This window comes from Ambystoma mexicanum, chromosome 13, assembly GCF_040938575.1.
Source record: "Ambystoma mexicanum isolate Mex_15411 chromosome 13, UKY_AmexF1_1, whole genome shotgun sequence".
NCBI classification, from domain to species: domain Eukaryota; kingdom Metazoa; phylum Chordata; class Amphibia; order Caudata; family Ambystomatidae; genus Ambystoma; species Ambystoma mexicanum.
In genome coordinates this window covers 477,835,514-477,854,471 of record NC_090938.1, presented here as the reverse complement: position 1 = coordinate 477,854,471, position 18,958 = coordinate 477,835,514, and the positions used below count along the sequence as shown (strand labels likewise).

The window sequence follows — 18,958 nt, the reverse complement described above, 5'->3', positions numbered from 1 at the left end:
TGAACATGGTGGCGACGCCAGTCCAGATGTTGGCTAGAAAGACTCCTCCTGCAGCCATTCGAGAGATTGTTTGAGCAAAGAGCCCTGCAAAGAAGTGAAGCCTTCTGAAGACCCCGGGATGACGTAAGCCTTGCTCCTCTGTCCTGATCTAAAAAAGGCACTCATTGGTATTTTGACCCCTGGAACAAATGGAACAACCAATCTTGATCCATGCCTTCTGATCCTTTGGAAGTGTCCCCGGATCACCTGGTGGACTGACAAGCTCTCTTGGCTACCTCTCTGCAGCCTTTGCCATTCTGAGTGCACCCTTGGAACTCTGAGGATCTTCAACTTGTGCTACAAGTTGCATGATCCCGCATTTTCAGCCGTGCAGGGCCTGCTCCTTTGTTCACCAACCACAAATAGCCTATCGATGCCTGACTGTTGACTGCATTTGAATCCAGTCTTTGTTTCTTTGTCTCCTGAGGTTGCCTGCTCCGCCAAAGTGGTTTTCCTTTCGTGGCAAGGGTGACCAGCTGGACAGTTTCTTGAACCGCAAGAGGTACCGCAATATAACAAAGCTACATCACGCATCTAAACAAAACTCTGCACCCAGACACCCCTCGACCAGGCGAAGCATAGAAATGGACCCAGTGGGTTCCAGGAACCTCTGACGTGGTCTTGGGGTAAATCGAAGTACTGGGCGGGGGGCTAAGTTAACATTCCTGTTTCGGGCCCCCTCTGCTCCATAAGATTATATTGGTGTAAAGACCTTGTTCTATCTCTTTTCTGAATAAGATTGGTGGTCGTGACGCGACTTGTATCACCCTGATCTCCAAAGCCTTCCCTCCAACCCCAGGGGAGTGTACATGACACTCCCCGCAGGGGCTGTAGTAGGGAGGAACATATACCAGTCACTGCGTATATGAAGAGAGTAAGCAACCAACCCCCTGCAATGGGTGTCTCCTCTTATTCATCAGCACAGGAGATGATTACTACTAATGTCGCATTATATTTTATTGACGGCCCACTGCTCATACCTTCCTGTAACACTTAGTGTGTCTATTAAGATATCAACACGCAGTATGTTTAACCTTATCAGGTCTTACTAGGCAACCTCATAGAATGATCGGTCCTCTCAATACCTTTCCTCTTACCTAATGAGATATTAAGAACTGGTAAAACAATTCATACCCACTACTCCTTAGAAGGTAGGGAGATGAATGGAGGCGGGGGGTGGGGGGTTGGGGGGGAGGGGAAGCCCAGAAGCCTGCTGAATAGATGGTGAGCTGGTTGCCAGGAGTAGGGATCTTCCACATTATTCTTAGTCAAAATAATTCTTCCCCAACAAATAGGTTTTGCTCAAAAAGTAAATGGTAGTCTTTCTGAGACTCAAAAAGCCCAATAATGTTTTCTTTTGTATTTGGGTTTTTCTTTTATTAAATAAACCTTTACAAATTAGAGTATCTTCATATCAAATCACAATTTGCCCAAATAATTCATTAAAATTCCACATAGATCACTGCATTCAATCATCTTTAAAAAAAAACAGTTCTTACTCCTTCTTGTCTTTAAGAATAAATTCAACAAATTTCATACCAGCTAAATCCAAACAATGTTTCCCCCTATTAAAAACATTTCCCACCAGTCCATAGCTGATATGGACCTTGCCTGCTCCAAAAAGCCTCCCAAATAAGTCCTTGACTCCACCAGGGCTTTACACATCATCACCAGATGGAACAGAGTTAAATTTCTCCCACTATCTACAACCTGCCTCTTCCTTTCCTATTAGCCTCCTGGCCAGCTGGACTTCTCATAGACAGCTCCTAATAATGAGCCGAAGGGAACTTTTGCAAATACAAGGAGATTTGATTTAGGGCTTTACTCCCTCGGTCAAGCCATAACCTCAATTTATTTTCCTTTCTTATTTCCTGGGTAGTAATCCAATCACGCTCTTGCATTTTGTTTTTCACCTTCAATGGATTTCCAATCAACATTTCCAGTGGAATGTCAACAGATCCAAGTAGGGCCATACATTTCGCCATCCCAATCCCAAGCCACGTATCCCCAGATGTGTCTCGGGATCTCAAATGGGCGAATGCTATCCAAAGTCACACATTTCCTAAATAGGGAGATTGTTTTCCATATTACAATTGACTCTTGATTGGAGTCCAAATTCAAAACGTATCTCAGCCACTGGTAGCGACTTAAGCAGTCTTGGGACTTCACCTAAAATACCCTTCTAGGAGACCCCACACTTTCCATGACAGATTCAACATTGCTTCCGCTCCAAATGTTAACTTTTAACTTTTTGCTTATAAAAGGTGAGCAGGGGGAGTACTGAGAGTCCCATATCTCCTGTGAAGAGCACTTGCCTGGGCCGCAAGCAACTTAACCTTTGCTTGGAGCCGTTAAGGAGAATTTGCATAAATGTGCTCATTCCCTTCACCTTAGAGACCCCCAGCAACTTTGCTGGATTTTGAGGACTTGATTTTTTTACCTGGAGAGTGCGAGCCTTTTTTCCCCACTTTCTCATGTATTTTGATGTGTGTTTTACTCTTGTGTTCTTTGATTATGGAGTTTTAGACAACTCCATAGGCATCATCTTTACTAGTCTTTTTAAATTCCTAGACCCAGCACACCCTTTCTTACAATAGAGTGCTGGAGGGGTTACCTAGTAACCCCTATGTCTAGAAACTCATGCAGCAGTCAAATGCTACCCTTCCCTCTCAAAATGGCTGGTGGCAGTGGTTTTACAATGAATTACCATGTTTTTTCCCGACCGCGAACACCGGTAGCGTTAAATCACGGGAGCCATGTTTTTCAAGATGGCGTCTGAGCCTCCTTTGTTTAAACAGGTCTTCTTTTTCGCCATTGTTTTGGAAAGGTCCTTCTAGAGTTTGTCTCTGCGCGCCAAACCAGGTTTGGTCCCTTTGTTCGTAAGCCTTTGGCGGGCTTCAGGACTGAAGACCGCCTCTGGCGCCTCATTGTCTGGGGTGGGCAGGTAGTGAGGGAGATGCCCAAAACTCCATGCTTAGACTCCTAGGAGACCCAAATGCACTCTGGCGTGATTGGCTGGCTGACTGTCCGGCAAGGACAGCCACCCTGCTGGGTGAGTGAGAGCTAGGCTGGAATGAATGGGAGAAAACTGTTTAAAAGGCGAGTCTCTTGGCTTGGAAGGCAGTCGACCACTGGAATGAAAGAGCCAAATACGAGCTGGAAGAGGACGGCTGCTGCAACTCCTGGACCGTTGGTTTGCCCGGTGAAGCCCTGCTGCAGGTCCAAATCGCAAAGTTCATCTCGACAGAGAAGCCCTTCAAGGACGACATTTTTCTTTGAGTTGGTGGGACCAATCAACTCGTAAGCCACCTGGATACCATTCTCGGAGCTGGTTGTATTTTCCTCAGAGTGCTGCAGGAAACTGAATAGCCAAGGAGAGAGAAGGACACCAGTTTGTGTGCTTGAAGACAGCTACCGGAATCAAAGATTTGCCAGTTTTTCAGCTTTTGTGACCAGTCCCCATGCAGTGCAGGAGTCCGCTGACATCCTCCCTCTCATCCCCACGACTGAGGCTTTGGAACAGCGAGACCTGCAGGAACAGAAGTCCTCAGCTGCATCTTTTTCTTCAATGTAAGGTATTGTGAAAACCTGACCGAGAGAACTTACCTCTCACTGCAAAAGTGTGTGAAACTTTGGTAACTTGCAGGCCTAGTCAGCTTGTGACCCAACACATGAATCTTTCTTCTATGAACTACTTCTGAGAACTGTACCAAAGACTTTTCAGTTTAAATACCAGAACCGTTTTTACTGATAGACTCTAGCCCATGGACTTTGTCCTACTTATTGCAATGAATCAACTCCTCTGGTGAACTCAAACTATTTGCACTGTTTAAGAGTAACTCTATTATTCGTTTTATTAACTTATGCCTTTTTGCTCCTACTTCAAATGCGCTGAATGCCATTTTTGCTCCTCCTTCAAAGTAGTTTAAATGCCTCAGAACCTGAGGTACCGTAGTATATTTTTGTTTGATATTGATTACCTCCTTCGAAGGGATTGTGTCCTCCGACGTATTCCTCATCTTAGATATATATCCTTCCAGCTCTGCTGGCCTCGGAACATTTTTTCTCTAGAGGGCGCTGCGCGTCGACGTCCCTCGAGTCGATGTCCCTCGACAGCCGCCGTATCGACGCTCGACGTCATCCTGCCTATAAAGGCCGCGCGCAGCGTCCGTTGCTCAGTTCCGTTTTTCCGCACTTACTCGGTGCCTCGGAATACCGTTGCTCAGTTCTTAGTCAGATTAATCCTATTTACCTCGAGTTATTTGATCCATACTCGATGGCTTCCTCGTCGGAACCGACAACTCCTCGATCCGGCTTCAAAAAATGTCGAGATTGTGGGAAAAAGATGTCGTTGACCGATCCTCACAGAAATTGTCTGTGGTGCTTGGGAGCTGAACACCATTGTTCGTAATGCGAGGACTGTATGTCCATGACAGCTAAGGCTCTGAAGGAGCGTAGGGGGAAGCTGGAGAAAGGTAAGACTTTTAAAGCTTCTTCTTCGTCGACGAAGTTGAGACATTCGTCTCCTCGTCACCAATCGCGCTCCAGGTCTCGGAGTGGGTCTCATCACTCCTCGAGATCGAAGCACTTGAAGAGGAGGCGTCGAAGATCCCCTTCTCCGTCTCCTCTTCCTCTGTTTCGCCAAAAAGAATCCCTTGCCCCACGAAACATAGTTCCCGGGCTGAATGGGAGGAATTCCGAAAGAATATGATGAGCGTCTTCGAGAAAGCGGCCTCGACCCCCTCGAAGACTGCCGAGAGCGATGCTCTGGTCGAAAGACCCGAAGGTCAAAAACGCCGCGCGTCGCAGTACCCGGCGGAAGAAACCTCTCGAGCGCGTTTCGAACCCTCGAGCAGGACTATGACCTCCAAACCATCCTCGAAGGTTCCGTCGACGAAGGTCCCGTCGACGTTGAGGTCGATGTCTTCGGCGCCGTTGTCGAGGGGACCTTCGACACACGGGTCTGTCGCCTCGACGCCGGCCTCGACACCGGCGTCGACACCAAGAAAAGTCACGGTGACCACACATCCAGTGACTATCCCCAGGCCCTCGACGTCGATATTGTTGAGTAGAATTCCAATTCTGTCGAGGCCCTCGAGGCCTCCACCTCTGTTTTCGACGCCACGCTCGAAGCCGTCGACGTCGACGACATCGTTTTCGAGGCCAATAATGACAAGTTCGGCACCCTCTGCCTTGGAAATGGGGTTTACTCCCCTTATGAGTTCAGAACAATTGAGAACTATATCCTCAATTTTAGAAGAGGGTGATTTGTCTGAACAAGACACATTTGAGTTACAGGGACCTGTAACCCCAGTTAGAGAGGAATTTTCCTCTGAAGAGCGCAGATTAAAGGATCTTCATGATTCTTTACATGAGGCAAGTGGGTTAGACACTTCCCCTGAGGTGGATTTTGCTAAGCCAGACCCGGGGGAGCATGCTGAAACCCCCTACAGAGCCTTAATGGCCAGGATTACAGAGTTCATGGGGTGGTCTGCACCTTCACAATCTTTCCAGCAAGATGACCTCACGGATATTCTTGACAAAGGCCCACAAGAGGATCCTGTGGTGCCCTTTCATAAAGCTCTTCAGAGAAAGATCATGACAAACTGGGAAACCCCAGATGTAATACCAGCAGTAAATAAAAAACTGTCTGCAAAGTACAGGGTATCTTCCACAGACCCAGAGTTTTTGTCTAAACATCCATCCCCAGAAAGTCTGGTGGTACAAGCAGCATCCTCTACCGATGTCAAGACGGCTTATCCTACAGTCCCACAGGACAGGGACGATAAAAAATATGATGCTATGGCAAAGAAAGTCTTTTCAGCATGTAGCATGGCATTAAAGTCTGTTAATGCTACTTGCACCCTTGCTAGGTTCAGCCATACACTTTGGGAGTGTGCTTCTACAGCGGCTGACTGCATCCCGGAGGGAGAAGAAAGGGATGCGTTCCTGAATATTATACAAGACGGTAAAGACGCTATGTGCGAATCCCTCCAGACGGGCATTGATTCGGCTGACAGTATCAGCAGAGCAATGGCGGCAAGTACATCAACCAGGAGATTCGCTTGGTTGAGAAAGTCGGGTTTTGCCCCAGATGTGCAAGCCAGGCTCTTGAACATGCCATTCGATGGCTCTTCTTTGTTCGGAAAAAAGGCGGATGACAGTTTAGAGAAACTGCAAACTTCAAAAGCTGCAGCAAAATCCCTAGGAGCTGCAATCCGTCAGACTCCTTTTCGTCCCACAGGAACCTCTGCGAGGGGCAAGTCCTTTCGCTTCTACGCATTTGGAAGAGGTAGAGGACGACCGGCTCAAAGGGGTCAAAGAAGAATTACCCGAGGTGGACGGGGTAGATATTCTAAAGCCGCAGCAACAGCAGGTGCCTCTTTACCATCGGCATCTGCATCAGCCGCCCCAAAACCACTCTGAGGACTCCCCTCACAGGACACCTGTAGGAGGCAGGTTGACTCAACATCTGACGGTATGGCAGGCTATCACGTCAGATGCTTGGGCATTGGAAACAGTCGCCCAAGGTTACTGCCTGCCTTTCCTACGTATACCACAGAGTCATCCACCGGGGATCAGGTCTCAGAAAGCTCCAGATCCGCTCCTCTTGCAGGAAATTTTGGACCTGCTAGAGAAAGGTGCCATAGAACCGGTACCTGTAGCGGAGAGGGACAAGGGCTGGTACTCGCCTTACTTTCTCATTCCGAAGAAAGACGGAGGACTGAGACCCATCTTGGACTTGCGAGAATTGAACAAATTCCTCAGAAAAGACAAATTCAAGATGGTCACTCTTTCTCAGATCCTCCAGGCCCTTCAGTTTCAGGACTGGTTGGTATCTCTGGACCTTCAGGACACTTATTTCCATGTGCCTATCCATCTCAAACACAGGAAATACCTGAGGTTCGCAATTGGCAACTCTCACTATCAATTTCGAGTACTGCCATTTGGGCTGACCTCCGCCCCGAGGGTCTTCACCAAGTTAATGTCGGTAGTGGCTGCAAGTCTAAGGAGGGAAGGGATTCACGTCTACCCCTACCTGGACGATTGGCTGATCAGGGCTGTTTCTCCGGAGCAAGCTCAGATCCAGCTAAATCACGTGTGCCATTTCCTTCACAGACTGGGCTTCTCCCTCAATTTAAAGAAGTCACAAATGATACCATCGCAGAGACTCCAGTTCATAGGAGCGATCCTGGATACTTCCCTGGGAAAAGCCTCGCCACCAGAGGTGAGGGCTCAAGATATTCTACAGATGGTTACCAAGTTCCAACATGCCCAACGTCTCCCAGCCTTCGACTTTTTGAGGTTGCTAGGCTTCATGGCATCCTGCATTTTCCTTGTGCCAGAGGCTCGCCTGAGAATGAGATCCCTCCAGTGGGCACTGAGGACTCAGTGGTCACAATTCTCAGGGAGAATGACAGATCTTCTTCAGGTTCCCGGCAGGGTGGCTCGAGACCTTCAGTGGTGGGCCTGTCAGGAGAACATTCTGAAAGGAGAACAGTTTTGGCAACCCTGGCCGGAGATAACAGTAGTCATGGATGCCTCACTCACGGGGTGGGGAGCCCCCGCCAACGACTTGACCATCAGCGGTCGTTAGTCTCCATCGGAGTCCAGACTACACATCAACCTGTTAGAGCTGAGAGCCATCAGACTTGCGTTGAAGGCTTTCCTGCCAGCTGTACAAGGGAAGAACGTCCTGATAATGACGGACAACACGGTGGCCATGCATTACCTCAACAAAAGAGGAGGCATAGGATCACTACCCCTGTGCAAAGAGGCGATGCAGCTCTGGTTTTGGGCAATCCAAGAAGGAATCTCTCTATCGGCAGCTCACCTAGCCGGAGAGAAGAACTTGACAGCGAACGCTCTGAGCAGGCAGAACACAGTCTCCCACGAGTGGGAGCTAGCTCAGGAAGTCCTTCAAGAGATCTTCGCCCTTTGGGGAACCCCTCAGGTAGATCTGTTTGCCACCAGCCTAAACAGGAAATGCGACCTGTTCTGCTCAAGGGAATTTCCTCCGAGAGGAGCTCTGGGAGACGCGTTCATAGTGGACTGGGAGTTTCCGCTTCTGTACGCGTTCCCACCGGTCCCTGTCATTCCTCAAATGATCAGGAGGTTGAGAAGATTCCGGCGAACCATGATCCTAATTGCCCCGGATTGGGCCAGGAGAACGTGGTACCCGGACCTTCTAGACTTGTTCATCTGCCCTCCAATTCGACTTCCTCTCAGAGAGAACCTACTCTCACAGAAGGGAGGTCAGGTTCTCCATCCAGACATCAAAACCCTCAACCTTCACGCTTGGCTTCTGAACGGCTGAGGTACAAGGATTGGGACCTCCCTGATGATGTTATGGAGGTGTTGCTTTCGGCAAGGAGGCCAGCAACAAAGTCTTCATACCGCTGCCGTTGGAACAGATTTTGCAACTGGTGTAGAGAACAGAATATCGACCCATTTTCATGTGGTACACCAATGGTTTTGTCCTTTCTACTATATTTGGCAAATTCAGGCCTTCAAGTTGGCACCATTAAGGGCTATCTCGCAGCGCTATCTATCTTTAAGCGTACTGCGGAAGAACCATCCTATTTCAAATTACCCTTGGTAATACAGTTTCTAAAGGGGTTAACCAATGTTTATCCCCCAAGACCATTCCAAGTTCCCCTATGGGATTTAAACTTAGTACTAACTTTCCTGATGGGTACACCTTTCGAACCTCTCCATTCTTGTTCGTTAAGATTCCTTACCCTTAAAACTGTTTTATTAATAGCACTTACATCTGCTAGAAGGGTGAGCGAATTACAAGCTCTTTCTTGTAAACCCCCTCATACAATCTTTCACAAAGACAAAGTTGTCCTGCAAGTGAAGCCTAATTTCCTCCCAAAGGTGGTTTCTGAATTCCATATCACTCAGAAGATTACCCTACCATCTTTCTATCCTCCTCCTCACCCGGGGAAAGAGGAAGAGGGGTTACACAGACTAGACCCTAGGAGGGTTTTAAGTTTTTACATTAGTAGACTAGCCAGGATAAGACAGGCAGACCAGCTGTTTGTAGGTTACGCAGGTCACAAGCTGGGGTTACCAATAACTAAGCAGACCATTTCCAGATGGATCATTCTAGCCATTCTGGAATGTTATAAACTGACAGGGAAAGAGCCCCCTCAAAACCTTAGGGCTCATTCGACCAGAGGTATTGCAGCTTCATCGGCCCTCAAAAGAGGCGTGCCGGTTAAAGACATATGTGCGGCCGCTACATGGTCGTCTGTCCATACCTTTACACGTTTTTACAATCTGGATTCCTCCTCCAGTCAGGAGACTAGGTTTGGATGGGCTGTACTGCATTCTATTCATCAATAGAAGACAGTGTGAAGTCAGTACTCCCTCCTCCGAATATAGAATACTGCTATGGGAGCCTATCTAAGATGAGGAATACGTCGGAGGACACAATCCCTTCGAAGAATAAGTTACTTCTTACCTTGTAACGTTCTTTCGACCGGATGTTCCTCCGACGTATTCCTCATCGACCCTCCCATCCATCCCCGCAGTTCTACTTCCCTTGTTGTTGCAGCTTACGCTCCTTCAGGGTGATTAGTCTAGTCCAGACAGTAATACTGTGGGCTACAAAACGGAACTGAGCAAAGGACGCTGCGCGCGGCCTTTATAGGCAGGATGACGTCGAGCGTCGATACGGCGGCTGTCGAGGGACATCGACTCGAGGGACGTCGACGCGCAGCGCCCTCTAGAGAAAAAATTTTCCGAGGCCAGCAGAGCTGGAAGGATATATATCTAAGATGAGGAATACGTCGGAGGAACATCCCGTCGAAAGAACGTTACAAGGTAAGAAGTAACTTGTTCTTCTAGTGAATGTTTTCTAACTGACACTTAAAAATTAAGTGTTTTACCAAGAAACTTTGAGTATAAGAGTCTATTTGAATACTTGGGATTGTAGACCTCTGTGTAACCTCATTACAAGCTCACATTCCCTCTTGAGATGAGACTGGCTGCTCAGCTTGCAAAAACTTTGTGGTACAGACTTACACCTGTAGTCATAGTTGTGTGTAGTGGTCCCAGAGGGTACTGCATGCAAACTTTGCCTAACAGGAGCTTCAAAAGATGGGCATTGTCATTAAGATTTCTATTTATTACTGTACCCAAATAGTTCATAGATTCAACCATTTCCAATCTCTCTCCTCCAACGACCCATGAGTACAATCTCTTGTGCTTTCTCCAAGCAGATGAAATTATTAGGTCTTTTGATTTTTTTACATTAACTCGTGAGTGCATTTACCTCCAGATATAACAGAAAAGCATTTTATAGGCGCTGCAGCCCTATTGGTGTTTGATCTACAAAAATGACCGGATTGTTTCCTGGAAATCTTAGATCAGACATATACAAATTGAATAAAATTGGGGCTAAAGAGCAGCCCTGTCTGAATCCCCTGAATGTATGCATTTTCCTTGAGAGAGCACCCTGTACTGACAGTCTCGCCTGAATCGAGGTATCCGTGTACAGGACCCTGATCGCTTCCACCAAATCGGCAGGACAGTTCCGACTAATCAATTTGAACCACAGCTTCTCACTATTCACCCCGTCAAAGGCTTGTTCGAGTTCCATGAAAGCCAAATAATTTTCTATTTCATTTCTATGGATCTCAGCTTCAGGAGGTTGAGCAGGAAGCAGGAATACTTTTAACGGAGGTCCCACCCACCCCCTTCACAAAGCTTGTCTGGCGGGGATCAAGGCGGCCCGCACCTATAGCCCAGATATTCAAATCTCTCCACAAAATAGATGCAAAGAGTTTGCCCAGGGAGTCCCGAAGGGCGATTGGGTGATAATTTCTGGGATCGTCTCGATTGCCCTTCTTGAAGATCAGCACTGTAACCGCCTCTCTCCAAGAGGCTGGCATTGGTTTCGCAGCCAGAACCTGGGCAAAGATCTTGGCTGCAATGTCTGCCCAGAAATCAGCATTTTCTTTTAATGTATGGTTTGTTAGACCATCCGGCCCAGCTGCCCTAGATGAATTTAGCCTCCCAATCAGAATTCTTATCTCCTCCCGATCCACATCAATAGACCATTTCCTCCCAATATCCCTTTGTTTGTACGGAGTCCTTTCGTCACCCACCTCAAACAGTTTGGTATAGAAGCCAACCCATTGATCTTCCGATACCCGGCTAATCACGAGAGCAGGTTGAAGGCTTCCCACATTATTCAACATATCCCATAGATTCCTTGTATTGCAGTTACACACAGCTCGCAACATCTGTTCTGTATTCTGTTGCATTCTTGTCGATTTAGATGCTAGCCAGTATTTGTTTCGTTTTTTTATTTGGATTTCTGTGCCAGGCTCGTTTGCTTTCTTTAGTTTCCTAATATCTGATCTGAACTCCCTCTTTGCAACCCCTTACCTCTTTACTATAGGCGCGGGCAGGGAGAAAATCGGGTCCACTGAAGGGACCCCGTTTTTCCCTGTGGTCCCTCAAAATCAAACCATATTCAGTTCTGTTCGGATTATCCAACGCAAACTGTTCAAAGCATGCCATCTTCTTTGGAACTTCCGACGGTTTGATTCTGGGCCTATTCCGGCCCCCTGTTACCTCCACTTGGTTAGTTATAGCTGCCCACTGCTGTGCCATGTTGTTATCCAACTCATTGCTGTCAAGTTATGATCACTTGACGGCATCCTTAAGACCTCAAAATTCTCTATTGTAGAAGCAGCCATGCCTGAAACAAAAAAATATATGCAAGCCCAATCATGCAATTTCAGGGGCTTCAAAATCCAGCCAGTAAAAAGACAGAAGATTTGCCCCCCCCCCCCCCGCACCCCTGACCCCACCTTGCATTGATTTACATGAAGGGCACTCCCAGTCTGCTTCTGGGTGTCTTACAGTATTATTTCTACCTCCCTGTATTCTTCCAGCCTCAGTCAGAACAGCTTCCCTGATAATTAGTCGAGTCATTTCATAGTCAAAGCCACTTTCTACCAATTTGCTAAGCTCACTTTCTACCAATTTGCCTAAGGAGAAAATCGTTGCTGAGGTCACTTTCTACCAATTACCTGCAGGGACTGATTGGTCGAGTTAGACAGTGATCTCAACAGCAATCAGCATGATTGGCAAAATGCTGCTGAGGTCATACTCATACTGTCAGCATTTTCATTCTCCTCCATATTGGCTATGCCTCAAAACCTTTTAGTTCTTTAAAGGATTGTTATTTTTAATTAGTACATATATTTTTTGTTTATTATTCGAGGCTCTTGGAACGATTCCCAGACTGGCTAGAGTACGTTCGCTGGTGGAAGGGGGACTTTCCTGAACTTTTCCTAACTTTTGGAACACTTAATTGTGACCACTGGCTTTGCACAATCCAAAAGTAACCTGAACAGTGTATCTTGGGGAACTGGTGAGACTAGGGCATTATGCCCCATCTCATCTCGGAGTGTGACTTAAGTGTACGGATCTAAATCTAGAATTGCTCATATCTGTCTTTCTCTACTTGATTACTTACCTGACTGTGTGTACTTTTTTTCTAACACTTTACCTATCTTAAAGGTAAATTGAATGGGTTCCCTTCAGAACCCCCAATATTGAATGCATATAGGTTTTCAGGGATATAAATTAAGATTGGACAAGCAGGAGCTAAAAGCAGCCAGAGGATATCTGGCATTAACAAGTGAGCAGGAGTTGCCACTGGGGAACGAGGAGCTAGTACAGAACGTTCTGCAGATCTAACTTCTACATAACATGCAAACTTACAATTTGTCCATTATTCACGACCCCTTATGCTTTGTCTGTCTTATAGATGTGCCCTAATGCTAATGTATAGATTGTCCAAAATGCACAGTTAATGTCGCCTAAGTATATTTGTTCAGAATCAGTTGACTTGACAAGCTAAAAGTAGCTCCTGGTAGCATTGGGTTTCTAGCAAACAAGGTATGCCTAGGCTGCAAGCAGGAGCTAAATAGCTCCCAGCTCCCCTCTGGTGTCTTTCCTGTTCACCAGAACAGGATGGCCTCTCAGAATCCACCCTAGGGTTGATTCGGTAAATCCATCCGAAACAGTGACTGATTTCAGGAACAAAGGTTGAGAAATTAAATTTAGGTTGACTTTCTTGTTGCATCTTAAGAGTGGACGGTCTCCTCACCCCACACCAAAGTGCCTTTAGTGGGAGCGAAGTGGAGAAAGCAAATCCATTTATAATATTTCCAAAGTTTAGAAGTTTGATCTGAAAATCTGAACGTTTGAGAGAATACTTAACATGAAGTGTAGACAGCTGATGAGAACAAGACTGAACCAATTTAGAAAATGTAATGTTGAAACCCAAGGAAAGAACTAAAAAGCACAATGATTTTCTGAGGAACTACATTTGTAAGTGGCATGAGAGGCAAGTGTTTGTAAGAGAAGCACCCAAATTGTGAACCTGCTTTGAAAGTGGTTGACCAACTCTAATGGGAAGCTGCCATTGGGTAACCCGTCCCCTTGCTACGACTAACTCACCAGTGTAAGAGCTGGGTTCCTCTCTCCTCCATCACATGAAATATTCTTGATGGAATAGAAGAGCTGAACGCTTCTGCAGGAGCAGAGTTTGTGAGTTTCCTGGTGGCGACGTGCTGTGATATTTTATGGCAACATGAAATGCATTATCTAATTTTGGGAATTCTTTGAGTTTTTATTTACACAGGTGATTGGTCTCTGCGTGCATTTTAAGTTGTCCGATTTTAAAGAATATTATAAACCTTCTCCATTTGTTGCATTACTTGGATTTATTAGTTTCTTTTTGTGTTTGTACAGAGAGGGTCAGCCCTTAAAGCTGCCAGACACGAAAAGAACATTACTGTTCACGTTCAATGGTAAGAGCAATTTGTTATTCATATTACTAAGTTAAGAATTCAACACTAATTCACTTTACAATTTCCAAGATTTGGTTTGGGAAAATGTAGGATTGTCATAAAAAGCAAAGCAATTCATTATTTTTTCAAGTGAAATGGACAGATAACTTCTAGTATTCTAAATTTCATTCATAAGAAATCTGTTTTTTTCAGAGGAAGCTTTTTAAAATGCAATGAACTGTTCATTTAGTAAAACCAATTAATCTGTGAGAAATATATCCATACTCCAGGTATCCAATGAATACCTAAGGGGAAAAATTGACCACTAGAGGCATTAGTTTATGGTTGTAATGTGGGTTGGAATTTTGCCTAATGACACTGACAGAGTAACATTGTGGAACATGGCACATGTGTCTCCATGATGTGTCACAAGATTAGCCCAGAACAGTTAAAATAGAAGCATTTTGGGGGACCCTGGGGGCTTGTGTGGAACACCTATTTGACCCACATGTACCAGACCAGTGAGACATTATGCTTTCTACACTACAAACCGCTTACATTCTAATGCTGCCCTGGAATGCAAAGGGGACTGAACCACAGTGGGAAACTGAGGAAGGTATACTCTTTCGTATGCAGAGGGCAACAGATGATGATGTCGAGGAAACTTATTTGCTCAAGATCCAGCCATAGGGCTGGATTCACAGAACATTTTCCTATGGTATTGCGCCATTATAAAACGCTTCTGTGAATCAGGCACATAGTGTCCAAGCACTGACAGCGTGTTGGGTGAGATTTTCAATTATGTGATTAATCTTCCTCACCTGTGACAACCCTAGGACATTTTTGGGATTTGGTTTCTGGGCGACTGGGAATCTTTTTCTCCTCTCACCCGGTCTTTTAATCTTTTTATGGGTGACATTTTATGTCCCTCCATAGTGTTTGGATTTATAGTTCCCTATAAACTTTGGGCTGACTGCATTTTCCTATGGCAGCACACAGCTCCTTATCGGTTGCTGTTGGGCTTCCCTTTTTAATTTAACTTAATGTACCTTGGGTGAACTACTGTTCCCAAGGGTAAAGTGGGATTCCTGTCCCCTTCACATTTTATATGTGAGAGCAGCACACTCCACCTTATGTGAAGTTCTGGGGAGATGCATGGTATCCCCCTTTTCACTGAGCTAGTAAAATGTGTTTCAATGGCAAGCTAACTCTATGACTGGTGGCAGTGAATCTACTTTAATGACTTATTAGTCATATTACTCACAGGCTAACAAATCAGCCATGGTAATGCACAGAAGGGTCACCATTCTGTTATAATGGGGGCTTTTGTAGTGTACTTGTTTCTTGGGTCTTCTTCTGCTGTCCTAGGTGGGGTAGGTCCCGAGTGAAGTTTTGTCTTCGGCAGGAGACACTTGTTTTTCCCGCCGAGGTTCCACAGTGTCTGTGAAGGCAGGAAGCGAGGGCAGAGTCTTAAACTCTGCAGCCCTTGGTCTTTGAGTCTCCCGGAAAGGAACCAGTTCCTACTGGGCAGCTGGCTGTCATGATTGGACAGCCACCTGCCCTTTCTGTAAACTGCATGGAGGGTTTGCAGAAGTTGTGCTTGGGTTCCTGGATAAAAATCTGATTCTGGAATCTGAAGACAAGTCGACCACTGGACGTAAATCTGACAAGGAAGAAACAACGGCTGAAATGGATTTCAGTGTTAGGGGAGTTTTCCTAAAGTCCTACTGGCAGTAAGTCTTTAGTAAGCTATCCAAGTGGTTTGTAGATCCCCAACTCTTAGTATCATTCTGTACTAGCTCAGGACCTTGGTAGAGTGGCAGAGCAGTCAGGATTATCTTAAGATGAAGAGGTGAGCTGTAGGTAAGTACACTGAATGTTAGCTAGACAGGCACAGCAAAAGTATACATTTATTATATTTACACCAGAATCACTTTAAATACTTCAGACGTTTATACTAGAACACTTGGGCATACTTGATAATACACTTCAAAGGACACTTTCACTTTTATTTTATTGATTTAATTGCATTGGCATTTTTACAATAAATTCATTCATGTATTCCTCCCTCCCCCCATAATACTTCAGTTCCATGTCCTTTTATTTCATTAACGTCCCTTCCAAATTCTTACGGCTTTGTCTTTAGATCTGTAGTTCTTAGTCTTTCATGTGGCTTTCTTTCCCCATCAATCCGCTGCATGGGCATTTATCACCACAACCACGCTGACTTATGGTAACGTGCAGAAACCCCCATTTTAAGAATCCCTCCAAACAAAAGCCGCCTTTAGTTATTTAACTGTATTTGGGGGGGACTCTCTAATTATCTATCTGTGGAATTCTGTCCCGTACCTTCTATTATCCTTCCGATGGGAGTATCTTTGTTATGAATGAGACCGCAGCGATGTCACAGGTTGTGTTATCACCATTAATCAGAGCTGCCCATCTGCTGTCTGTGTCCAGTGTACTAAGATTGCACAACAGCGGTGTAAAAAAAGGGTTCATACTCTGCTTTCAACCCCGGGCAAAGCATCATTACATGTGTTATGGTTTCCACTTGTCCATGGCTTTGACAAAATCTACTTTCGTCTGTAGGGCGGTCTCCACAAATTGCCTCGATCTCGTTTGTCAGGATTTGATTTAGCGTATCATCCAATGTTTCCCTGTACTTTCTGTTTGGAAATTCTACGAGATAAGCCCGGGGCTGGTTAAGTTTTCTGATGTTAGATGGTAAATCCCCAACAAATTTGTAGGCTCCCGCTTTCTCTTCTGTGTGCATCCAGTTCAAAGTTTTTCTTTTTCACTCTCATCGGGTTGTCCTTGAGGTCTTCTTCTGTTCAAGCTAATTCCATTCATTTCTTTCTATTGCGATCTGTCCATTTCGTAATTATTGGGCAAGTTTTTTAGTGTCTCCTGGTTTACAAGTTTCAGTATCTTTGCCGTAGTTGGAAGTGATGTTTTCCTATACCAAGCCAGTTCTTTCCATTCCACAGCCACTTGCAATGAAGAGGCCTAATTCTCTGCGAATTACGGAGATTGGAGTGGTACTTGGCAAATTCAGGATTCTTTTCCATGTGATGGATTCAAGTCTGGACCAAAACTTCTGCTGCATATCTGGTGTGGCTTCCGCGCCATACGCGAGTGTAGGCATGATCTTTTCTTTATAGAACTTGATTGCCGCAATCAAGGAAAAGTGGCCGTATTTTTTTATCCAGCATTTTGGCCTGAGTCGCTAGAGTTCTTGCTTTCCCAATAAGTACTTCTTGTTGGGGGGTCTCTACTGAGCTGTTGATGGTGACCCCTTGGTATTTGAATGTCTCAACTTTTTCGATTTTGTTTGGCCCCAAGGTCCATATGAAAGATTCTTTCTTTGGATTGCATCGTTGAAATGACATTATTTTAGTTTTGGCTTGGTTTATCTCCAGCTTGTTCTGAGTCGCGTATCTCTGTAACTGTCCATCTGCCGTTGCAATCCTATTTTGGTCTGATCGATCAAAACAAGATCATCCGCGTACAACAATCTGGGGACTTTCATTTCCACAATGGTAGGAGGGAAAGCGCTCAGCTGAGGTTTGAAGTGCTGTATGTCCGAAATAAAGAGGTTCTAAATCGCAGGAGTCATCGGGCACCCCTTTTTAACTCCTTGGGATGTTGAGAATAATAAACCTGCACGATTTAAACAAACCTTTGTTTTTGTGTCGGTATGCAGAGCGATTAATGGCTCGATCACGTCGTCCGGGCAACTCCTCTCCTCCAATTTTGCCCATAGCAAGTTTTGATCCACTCGGTCGAAAGCTTGCGTAAGATCTGCAAATGCCATAAAGATCTTACCCATTCTTGGTGGGATTTGTTCTTGAGGAGGTTCAGTAGCACAATATTTGCAGAAGTGCCGATAGATTTTACAAACCCCGTTTGAAATGGGTCGATTGAATCGGACTCCCTGGTCCAGTTGTTGAATTTCTCCAGTAGGGAAAGACCCAAAGATTTTACCAATCATATCCAGTAATGTGATCGGTCTGTAACTTCTTGGGTCTTGCTTATCCCCCTTCTTGAAGATTGGTAAAATTGTTGGCATTTTCCATGACTCGGGGATTGTCCTTTGGGTGAAGACATTCGTTAATACCACGTGGATAAAGTGAGCCCATTCTTTAGGGAATTCTTTCAGCATTACATTCGTAAAGCCCCTCCGGGCCTGGGGCCCTAGACGGGTTAAGTTTCATGATTTCTGCCACAATCTCTTCCTTGTTGTGTTCAAATGACCACACTTTCCCTTTGGACACCGATTTCTGTAGTTCAACCAGCTGAATTTTCCCTTTTATAGAGTTTTGTGAAATGTTCTTTCCAAGTTGATTCACTTACAGGGTTTTGTTGCACATCTTCCTGGGAATTAGATGTTTGTTTTTATTAGGGTCCAAAAAGTCTTTTGATTTTTTTTTCCCACTCAAAGTTCTTAACATTTGTTCTGCATCTTGCTGCAGTAGCCTGGGTCTTCCAGCGATAATCCAAGCTTCGTAGGCCTTACATGCGTTGTATGCTTCTTTTTTAATTTCCTCCAGGTCTGAGGCTGCAGCAGCTCGTTTTAGGTGTCTCATGGCCCTCCTCTTATTCACCAGTTCCTGATTATATGAATGAAGCGTTGATCTTACTGGCTTGTGAGGCCCGCACTTCGCACTGTTGAACTGGTCGACGGGTTGATGATTTTCCCACCTTCCGGTCCACTTGTGTAGTTCTTTGTTAGAGTGGTGATGTCTTTAGATTTTAGGCTCAAGCGCTTTCTGCCGTTATTCACGTTGACCTCCAACATCATAGTTTTTGCTTCTGGTTTTGAGGATGGATCTAGTGTCAGTGAGGAGGTTGTGGTCTCTATTTAATGTCCTAGAGACTGCGTATCCTTTCAGGATTAATGGCAGATCCCGTGTAACGAAGATGTGGTCCAGGTCCACCATCTGGGAACCTCTTTCCCAAGTCAGGATTTTACTACCACCACTTAATGGTTTCCAACATGAGCCTTCCTCTTTCGGTTCATGAGGTATTTGTTGATTTCATGCTTTTGTTCGTACCTGTTGACTGAAATTGCATTCAAGTCTCCAGAGTACCATATG

At 45.4% G+C, this 18,958-nt stretch overlaps 1 protein-coding gene across 2 annotated transcripts in view; it reads left to right on the top strand.

Moving 5' to 3' along the window:
- The window catches only part of CCDC47 (coiled-coil domain containing 47), a 454,951-nt gene that overhangs the window by 364,560 nt on the left and 71,433 nt on the right, over positions 1 to 18,958 (top strand). For both annotated transcript variants that reach the window (XM_069634111.1, XM_069634112.1), the window contains exon 10: positions 13,822 to 13,880. In XM_069634111.1, the coding sequence (XP_069490212.1) occupies positions 13,822 to 13,880 (59 nt within the window). The remainder of the gene's footprint in view (positions 1 to 13,821; positions 13,881 to 18,958) is intronic.